This window comes from Anastrepha obliqua, chromosome 2 (assembly GCF_027943255.1).
Source record: "Anastrepha obliqua isolate idAnaObli1 chromosome 2, idAnaObli1_1.0, whole genome shotgun sequence".
NCBI classification, from domain to species: domain Eukaryota; kingdom Metazoa; phylum Arthropoda; class Insecta; order Diptera; family Tephritidae; genus Anastrepha; species Anastrepha obliqua.
The window spans coordinates 132,608,076-132,618,648 of NC_072893.1; the positions used below are offsets into that span (position 1 = coordinate 132,608,076).

A 10,573-nucleotide genomic window follows, 5' to 3' on the forward strand; every position below is an offset into this window, starting at 1 on the left:
AAACTTTGTATTCACACACATATTTTCTCCTTCTCTTCGCTCTTTCTCTCTCTTTCTACAGGCTACGGCGAACTAATCGCTGCGCTGACACGCCTGCAAAACCAACTCATTAAAAATGGGATGTCCACACTTGCGGGCCGAGTGTCGGCTGCCCACAATGTGCTGAGCGGGGCAGGTGTGGCTCATGCGCTTGCAGCACGCGCCGCTGTTCTACAACGCCGACGTCCACGTGTTGCTAATTCGGTTAGCGCAAATGCCACGGTGCTACAAAAGGATATCGTGGAACTGCTGACGCAGTCGAACTCCGCTGCCGCCATTGAGCTGGGTAATCTGCTAACGAGTCATGAAATGGAGGGTCTGCTGTTGGCGCATGATCGTGTGGCGACACTCACTGATGCCACACCATCGCTAGTGCTTAGCGGCTCTAGCAGTCCACAGCAAACATCAACAGGTGCCGGGGCTGCGCCAGTACCACTGCTTAAAAGTTCAGCGGTACGTGGCACAGCAGTGGCGCCACCTATGGTGCCACCGCCATTAGCGCAACGTAGCGCCATGCCACTGCCGCAAAATTTGACGGGCGGTGCGGGGACACAACACTCGCCACCAGTGCCGCCACAACATGGTGGCTTTATGAAACAGCCAATGCGCGCTGACTCGCCGCCGCTAAGCGCTTGCTTCGGCACGCTCAATGATCAGAACGACAACATACGCATTATACAAATTGAGAAGTCCACGGAACCGCTGGGTGCGACGGTGCGCAACGAGGGCGAGGCGGTTGTCATTGGACGCATAGTGCGTGGTGGTGCTGCCGAAAAGTCCGGACTGCTACACGAAGGCGACGAAATACTCGAGGTGAATGGACAGGAGCTGCGCGGCAAGACGGTGAACGAGGTATGCGCGCTACTGAGCTCCATGCAGGGCACGCTGACATTCCTCATCGTGCCAGCAGGCAGTCCGCCACCGGGTGGCGGCCACCGCGAGAATGCCGTACTGCATGTGCGTGCCCACTTCGACTACGATCCCGAGGATGATTTGTACATACCATGTCGCGAGCTGGGCATCAGCTTCCAGAAGGGCGATGTCCTGCACGTGATCTCACGTGACGACCCCAACTGGTGGCAAGCGTATCGCGAAGGTGAAGAGGATCAAACACTGGCCGGTCTCATACCTAGTCAATCGTTTCAGCATCAGCGCGAGACCATGAAATTGGCCATTGCCGAGGAGGCGGGATTGGCGCGTAGTCGTGGGAAGGACAGCAGCAAGGGAGCGACTTTATTGTGTGCGCGTAAAGGGAGAAAGAAGAAGAAGAAGGCCAGTTCGGAAGCAGGGTGAGGGAAAATGGCAGCTGTGAAGTAGTAAAAAATTAATTTTAATTTATTTTGTGTTTGCAGTTATCCGTTGTACGCTACGACTGCGCCGGACGAGACGGACCCCGAGGAAATACTCACCTACGAAGAGGTCGCCTTATACTATCCACGTGCCACACATAAAAGACCCATTGTGCTGATCGGGCCACCAAATATCGGGCGTCACGAGCTGCGCCAACGGCTGATGGCCGACTCGGATCGATTTTCAGCGGCAGTGCCACGTAAGTTTGCGAAAAATGGAAGAAAAGCTTTCGGAATTTAGTATTTGCTGCATGTACCTGTGCTTGGCGATCTCGACTTGGCTGTAGATGGTTTGAAATTTCCATATTTTCCTACGTAATTCTGGAAATCAAAATGGATATTTTTCTTTCGATCATTTTATTGCCCTGTAATTCACGCCGCTAAGTGCATTAAATCGCCTATTTATTTCCTAATACTTTCTTTAATGCACTGCTATAATTTGCTGCATTTCTCTCTGGGAGATTTTTTCAAACACGCGCCTTTTTATCGAAAATGTTTTACTTTTTTCGTTTTTGCTTTAGTTTTCTATTTGTTAGAGGAGAAACTGAAAAAGGGTAAATCGCCAAAAAAAAAACCATAAAAAATTTGCACTTTATCCATTAAGTCGGAGTTTTAGAAATAACAGCTAGTAAATTTAGATGCGCGCGAACCCATTTTGTTTCATTGTGCCTGCTCAGCTGGTTCTTATATCTACCTGCAGACACACACACAGCCATACATACACATATGCATACATGTATACGTTTTGCTTTCCATCGGCTTTAAAATCTTTCACAGAAGTAATTAAGCGGCAATTTCCTTGCGCTCTAATTCTCATGCGATAATAGCACACACACACACATGCAGGATTGTGACAATTCTGCATGCTCTTATATCTTTCCCAGCCTTGCAAGGACAAGCAGCTGAAAAACGGATATGCAGTAGATATATGTGGATGTGTATGTGCCCATATGTGGGTGTTTCTAACGACTTAATTGCATAAGCCAAAGCCAAAAATTTTCACCTTCAATTCAATATCAGCATAGCGCTCACAAACACTCTCGGCTTATCCCTTCCCCCAAAACACACACACACATTTAAATTCATATGCACGTATGTAAGCTTCTTTCTTCTTGCCACAAGCTCAGACGATTTTCATATGCCAGCCAATCTGTTTCTCACCCCTCTAACTACTTCAGTTCATCACCCATCGCGCGCCCATCCATCCATTCACTCACTGCCTCACATATTTTTATTCATCTGCTGCACTTGTGTGCTCTTTTCTTCCCTCTGTTTTCATTTTTTGCTCCGCAGATACATCACGTGCACGTCGCGAAGGTGAAGTACCCGGCGTTGATTATCACTTCATCACGCGCCAAGCCTTTGAGGCGGACATACTGGCGCGTCGCTTCGTCGAACATGGCGAATACGAGAAGGCTTACTATGGTGAGTAATAACCACACATACCCACATACTTAAGTTCACACTCTGTGTGTGTATGAGTACTTTTCATATCCTATTTTTTTAAACGAATTAAGTAAATTGCAATTTTCACATATCCTCTTATCTTCCAATTTTGTCCCATCATTGCAGGCACCTCGCTGGAGGCCATACGTACAGTGGTGGCGAGCGGTAAAATCTGTGTGCTGAATTTGCATCCGCAGAGTTTGAAATTGTTGCGGGCGTCCGACCTGAAGCCTTATGTGGTGCTGGTGGCGCCGCCGAGTCTCGATAAGCTGCGACAGAAGAAAATACGAAATGGCGAACCATTCAAAGTGAGTAGGTGTGAGGAGAATTTCTTCGTCGGCACCTCTGTAGTAATCAATCTGGACAGAAGCGTTTGCCTTAACTATCTATCTTGTCTATGAGCTGATCTCTCTCTGTACTCTGACAGAGCCGCAACAAAGTCCAAAGCACTTGGGGTGGGTGAAGGCAAAGAAATGTTGATGGCAACTGACAAATTTGCTTATCGATAGGATGATTTTTAATTATACCTAGGAAATACAAAAATATTCTTCAGGATGAAGTATAGAGGCGGGCCACACGCGCACATGAAATGCCAATATCAGCTTTTGAAATCTTCGAAATCAGATCAGGCTAATAATCGGGAGGGCATTACTGCCATTTGAGGAGAGCAACACAGTCCTCTTCAAGTCATTTCAGTTCAAATGCTACATCAGAGCATGTTTCAACAGATATTTGCAACAAGCAGAGAGTGCCCTGTGAGCTCGCTAAAGTGGTACAAAATGATTTTCAATAAGTCTTAAAATTGGCGGACTACAGACAGATAGTAACTAATACGTCTAGGGCTAATAGAGAACAAGCTCTCATACTCTGGATGGCTTTATCAGATACCTTTTATTGCAAACGGCTCGGGAGACACTTGTCAAAGGCTCAATGATACTTTGATTTTTGTAGCAGTTTCAGTTCCTACTTGCTCAGAAAAGACTCGGCCGTACCGAACATACGTCTGCTCTCTTCACTGATTCAACGCTCTTAAAAGCGTATATTTTCTTGGTCCTTCCTTAGATTTTCGTAATAGCAATACTTGATTTTCCGTTTTCAGTGCTGCACCAGCTCGAGCCGGATTTATACTACAAAAATTGCAAAATTCCACTGTCTACTTGCTTTCTTTAGTATACACAACTAAACTTATCAGCCATTTTTCAATAAATATTCTGTTGTTTCTTGCAGGAGGAGGAGCTCAAGGACATTATAGCCACCGCTCGTGACATGGAGGCGCGCTGGGGTCACCTCTTTGACATGATTATCATAAACAACGACACAGATCGTGCTTATCAACAGCTGCTGGCCGAGATCAATTCACTGGAACGTGAACCGCAATGGGTGCCAGCCAGTTGGGTGCATAACAATCGGGACGAGTCGTAAAGTCAGTGGAAATAAGGTGTAAGCGGAATGGAAAGGAGTAAAATGCCAAAACACAGGGAAACGAATAAGGAAAATTAGTGGGAATTGAGGGACGTATAAGAAGAGAGCTTAGGAGAAAAGTGAAAATAAAAGAGATGTAGTGGGGCAGAAAAAGTGTTGGAGAGTATCGTTGAAGAAAACTGTCATTAAATTGCGGTTTATTGGAGGCTGAAGCCGATAGAAAGTTGCGTTGCCGCTATGCAGGTGACGGAACATCGATAGCAAGTCGATGAGCTTTTTTGAACATTTTTGAAACGAATTTCAATCGCGAAACTTTCTGTCTTCGATCAACTAAAAGAAGATTTGATTAGGTTTAGCTCTTGGCGAGCTACTTGCCTATATCTTCGATGACTCGTGCGCCTGCTAATATTGGCTTTGGCCACAGCTGTACCAACACTGCGACACAGTGGCTTAAGGCTTCGAATAGGTTTCTAGCGTGGAACAGAAACAGGGTTCGCGTGGCGCAAGTGGCTGCCGATGCTTTATTTCCAAGCGAAAATGCAATACTTACACATATTTACACACACTTATACTTATTTACTCAAACATACGTACAGTATACACACACACACACACAGAGTAAACTTAAACGCTATTATGTATAATTTGTTGATTTATTTGATAAAATTTTGGCGTTTTAATTGGACTCTTAAGCGTTGAAAAAGCGTTAAACTGAATGCTAAAGTAAAAAAAAGTAAATAAAAATAAGAAAATTAAAAAATGAAAAAAAAAAATTATATTATATGTGAATAGGGCATGTAATTGTGCTTTGTACTTATAAATGTTTGTAAAAAAAAATATTTTATAAAAAATCGACGCATGCCTTGAATTACTTGCGTTTATTGTGTATTATAAAAAAAATTAGAAATTTACCGCCTTATGCATAAAACATTTATTGGTTTCGAAATGCTGTTTATAAAATGACGATTACGTCAGGCAATTGTTTTTGTTTATGAAACATTTCAGAATTTTTTTAAGTTTTTATGAATTTGGTTGGCTGTTAAAAAACATACTTCCAAGTAACAAAGTATCACAAAATAATTTTACTTTACGTTATGTAATATAATATTTGTTCTAAATATGTACTAAAACTCAAGAAATTCCTTAATTGCAAAATGTACATTTTTTTGTTTAAATTAAATTGTTTACCTTTATCTTTTCGCGCGTTTCTTAGTCGTAAAAATTAGTTAAAAAACAACAAATTATAAAGAAGCGCATAAAATCTGAAATGCATGAATCATTTCGAAATGTTTTTGAAAGAAATTTTGTAATTTAGTATTTTAAGAACAAATAAAAATAAAATAAAATTTAGTAAAAAAAAAACGAAACAGTATGTAAAGCAACTAAGAACTAAAATTGCATACCTACACATAACAAAAAAAAAAAAATTCTATTAAATTAAAAAATAAAACATGTCTAGCAGTTGCAGGCCAAATGAGCAACGATTTCTATGGTTTTGCGCTGAGAAAAAATTATATAATATATAAATTCATAAAAATTCATGAGAAAGCAGAATTCACAAAAAATAGAAAAGAATCTATTTTAAGCCCACGTACCATAATAAAAAATATAATAATAACAACAACAAAAACACAAAGTGCTAGTAACTAAACAAAAGAAGGTTTAGTAACTAACTCATAAACGCTAGTTGTAAAATCAATATAAAGGAGTAAAATAATATAAAAAACCCAAAAACAAAAAAACAAAATCACAAAAAGCATAGAACAAAAATCGGGTAACACAACATGCAGTTACTGTTCATAGAACCAAACGAAAAGTGGCAATAGTCGAAAATTTACAACAAATAGAATAGCTAAAGCAGACACCAAAATCATAAACCTGTTGAAGAAAAAACACTAAATTTTGTAAAAAATATGTAGCAGATAAATATTCCACAAGCGTAGTTAATCGGTTTAAATATAACCTTAGAGAGTCGAGCAAATCGATTAGTCGTACACACCGCTAACAGCCAACTAATTGAAGCTAACGAACTGAAAGCGCAGCAGCACTCAAACTACAGATGAAACATGGCTGTCAGCGTAGAGACCCTACTAGGAAATTAGTTGTGCGTTTTGTGGCGCGGAGGAACATTGAAAACGTCACTAATAAATAAATGCATTACAACAAAAAACGAAAATAAAAAACAAATAGCAGAAGTTACCAAAAGAAGCGAGTGTTAGGCATATAAAAAAAGTATAATAAATGAGAAAAAACTATATATGTATGTATGCATGTAAGTACGAGTAAGAGAGCAAAGTTATATGGTTTGATGAGATGTTTTTATTACAAGTTATATTTCTGTTGTTAGGTGAAAACAATATAATTCATATTTGTTCAAAAGCATGCGCCAAACAGATGCAAAAAGAAAAAGTGAAACGAAAAAAAAAAACAAAAAACTATGCAAGATCAATGGAAAGTAGCGCAAAAGGCCAAAATGATTATATAAAACAAAAAGAAAAAGTTGAGCAAAAGTGACCGCAGAAAAATAAATATAACTAAATTGAAAAGTGAACAAATAGAAAACAGCTGGCAACAATTTTTTAAATATTCAAATGATATGTGCCAAAAGACCACACTTTATATTTCAATGTGGATTGAGAGTGAAATTGGAAGTGATTGTTGTTGTTGAATACTGCTAGAATGACAGTTCCCGACTGTCGTGGGAATGGGAAATTTGAAGTTAAATATTCCACTCAAACTTTAATTTAAGATCTGTCTCTTTAAGTAACCTTAAATTACCTTAAAGTAACTCAACAATCAATTCGTTTTCAGTGGTTCTCTACAGAATTTTGGCACACCTTGCTTTTGTGCGATAGTCAGAATATTTTTAATTTTACAGCTGCAATCCATCAACATTCAATCCAAAGATAAACTCTATGGAGTGCGCCAACCTAGTTTTGGGCTTGGTGCTGTTTTGACACTTCAATAAGAAATTTTATTTCAAAAATATATATACTCGTAAATACACCTATTTATTATGTTATAAACACATATACAGGGTGGCTGATGAATTTTGCTACTTTAAGAAACTCAAATAACTTTTTTTTTAGTGTATGGAATTCATTTATTTTTTTTTCAAGCTGAAGGTCATTAAATTTTATTAAATGTAGCTTAACTAGTTTTAAAAATAATTGAATTTAAATGCCCCCCATGCTCGTTGACACAAGTGCGGCATCTTAGTAAAAAGTTGTTCATTGCTGCTTTGAGAGTTGCGACAGGAATAGCCGCAATTGTTGCCCGAATGGATTGTTTTAGTTCATCCAAATTTGTTGGCTTTGTTTTATAAACTTCTTGTTTACATAAACCCCACAAGAAAAAGTCAGGTGCAGTAAGGTCAGGCGACCTGGGGGGCCAACGAAATTCGGAGTTTCTTGAAATCAGTTTATTGGGAAATTTTCGTCGCAACTCTGTCATAACAGTCTGGGCTATGTGAGACGTTGCCCCATCTTGTTGAAACCACACGGAGTTGAAAGGAATTCTCTTTCGGCGTAGTTCTGGATAGAAAAATTCTTTCAGCATTTTCAAGTAACGGTCTCCAGTAACCGTAACGATGTGACCATTTTCTTCAAAAAAATAAGGCCCGACAATACAGCGTGAAGAAACCGCACACCACACTGTCACGCGAAGAGGATGCAATTCCGTCTCGTGGAGTATCTGTGGGTTAGAAGTACTCCATATTCGACAATTTTGTTTGTTCACATTGCCGTTTAAATCGAAATGGTCCTCATCAGACATGAAAAGGCAGTTTAAAATGTTTTGGTCTTCTTCCACCATTTGCAGGATCTTCTGGCAAAATTCCAAGCGAATCGGCAAGTCTGCTGCATTCAGTTTGTTAACCATTTAAATTTTGTAGGGAAATAAGTCTAAATCTTTGTGCATTATTGTTTGCAAAGACTATCGGCTGACACCAAGTTGAGCAGATAAGCTTCTTGTTGAAACCCTTGGATTTCTTTGTATAGCTGCAGCTACAGCAGCGATCGTTTCCTCCGTCCGAACTGGTGGGTCTCGATAATAAGGCCTTCTTGCGACTGTTCCTTGCTCAGCAAAATTATTCACCAGTCTCATTATGGTCCATCTGCTCGGGGGATCGCCGCCAAACATCCGTCTGTACTCTCTCTGTACCAAAACTACAGACTCCAGTGCGTGATAGCGGCGGACTATCCAAATTCTTGTTTGCGTGTCCCAGTTATCCATTTTAATAAATTTTAAAGATCAATCTGCAAATTAAAACAAAAATGGAACAGATAACTTAAAAAGAAAAAAAGTTATTCAATTTTTTTTTGGTAGAGGCTTTCATCAGCCACCCTGTATATATAAAGAAAAATTCAGCAAAAAAACTAAAAATTAGACTTTTTCATTACATTCAGTTCTGTTTAAAATAAGACAGAGTTTCTATTTTTTCAGAATCCGGAACGATTACTTTTAAGATTGGGATTAAATGGTCCACCCCTTGCAGCGCGACATTACGCTCAGCGAAGAACATGCTAAGTTTTATTTCAAAATTTCTGGAACCATTTGGTTTAATCGGCTTTTTCTTAAAAAAAACTGTTTATTTTAGGTGTCTTTTTTATTGCCTTGATATTTTTTTGGTACATTTTTGTTTCGGCGTGCTTCTGCAAATCAGAATTACCGCAGTTCAGAACTTTGTCGCACTCAGCGCATTTGCATTTAAATGGATCGTTAGCCACAGCTTTCAACCAGCCACTAAAATTGTCGTCTTCAAGCCACTTGTTATTGAACTTTTGTTTCCGATACTTGAATTTTTCTCCTGGTGTTCCTCCGAAGAGTCAGTTGAAGAGGGGGAGCTCATTTCTGTAAAATATATAAATTTTAAATATAAAAAAAGCTAAAACTAAAATAATTGCAAACTTACTTCAAAAGTGAAAAGCACCAGAAAACATGGGACAACTAACAATTTTCGCGCGAAGAAAAAATCGCGTTAGCGTTCACGAAGAAAAAATGGCAATGTGGCCGTATTGACACTTTAAAAGTATGCTACCATAAGGAAAAAAAACACTGGCATGAAATCTTACTGCGGCTTTTTATTTGAAATGAACTTTTTTAATTTTTCCCGCTATTTTTAAATTTTTTCTGTCCGTTTTGAAAATTCCCTACATTTACAGAATTTAAAAAAATCTGTCCTTTTTCGACAAAAATCCCTACATGTAGGAAATTTTCCCTACATTTACCATCACTGTTTTCACATCCCCTGTTGCGTCAACAAATCATCTGATTCCTTCAAAATTCATTGAAGGAATCAGATGATTTGGTTAATGGTCTGATGCTGGCCACACCTTTTGAATGCCCTTCACTAAGCGTCATATGTATATGCATGTTGAAAACGCTCCAAATTTGACTCCCATTTTTTACACTGAAAAATTAAGTGCACTGTATTGGAACACCCTGTATGCAGCATCATTCATTCCAGTAAAATATGTGCCTCATTTTAGCCTGCGCGCAGCTACATACATATGTACGTACATGTGCAAGTGCAGTAGTGCAAGTGGCAGGAGAAATGTTGGAAACAAATTTCGGCGAAAAATGTTGCTGCAATATTGTTTCCAGCTGAAAATGTTGATAGCATCAACTCGGCACCCAAAAAAGTGCCGAGCTAAGCGCTCGGGTGAGCCATAGATGTGGTGCAGCAAATGTTGCTGGCAGCATGTGCCTAGTAACATTACTGTGTAAAGAAAACCCTCAACCATTTTTTTCGACAAAGTTAATGTCTGGCATTCTACGTACATCTACCCGTAAAGGGGATAATATCTATAATACGGCAGCAAAATGCGCCTGCCCACTCACACATACACACCAACATGTTGAAACTAATAGGTAGTGTAAGTGTGCGTGCTAGAAAGGTTTAAATAAAAATTAACAAGAAAAATTTAATCTAATAAAGAAAATGTGTGTATGTTAAATTCTTATGTAAATCGTAACAGACGATCGAAAAACAAAATGTTAAAGAAAAATCGTTAAACTAAACAAAGATAAAGAAGTACGTAAAATTAAAAGCAAAAACAAAAACAATATAAATAATTTAGCAAGTAAAAATATTGTGAAAACGAGTCGTAAACAAAAAAAAAAAAAAAAACAAAAGAGTAAAACAAAAAGCAGAAATGTACTAAAGATAAAGGTAAATTAAATGAAGACAAGATTATTATTTAACATTTAAATGAATCATGTAATTATATTAAAGAAATTTAAGAATTATAAAAGAAATAAAAAAAATATTCATTTAATCATTTGTATCATTTATTAGCAACTAAATCAAGCGGCGC

General features: G+C 38.8%; 1 protein-coding gene across 2 annotated transcripts in view; it reads left to right on the forward strand.

Annotated features, from left to right (window-relative positions):
- LOC129239676 (uncharacterized) overlaps positions 1 to 6,003 on the forward strand; it is a 226,779-nt gene extending 220,776 nt beyond the window's left edge. Inside the window, exons 12-17 of one of the 2 annotated variants that reach the window (XM_054875371.1) lie at positions 62 to 1,328; positions 1,392 to 1,588; positions 1,910 to 1,942; positions 2,682 to 2,813; positions 2,961 to 3,142; positions 4,062 to 6,003. In XM_054875371.1, coding sequence (XP_054731346.1) covers positions 62 to 1,328; positions 1,392 to 1,588; positions 1,910 to 1,942; positions 2,682 to 2,813; positions 2,961 to 3,142; positions 4,062 to 4,256 — 2,006 coding nt within the window. In that variant the 3' untranslated portion in view covers positions 4,257 to 6,003. The remainder of the gene's footprint in view (positions 1 to 61; positions 1,329 to 1,391; positions 1,589 to 1,909; positions 1,943 to 2,681; positions 2,814 to 2,960; positions 3,143 to 4,061) is intronic. The other variant, XM_054875372.1, reaches the window with a different exon arrangement.
- Positions 6,004 to 10,573: the final 4,570 nt, after the last annotated feature.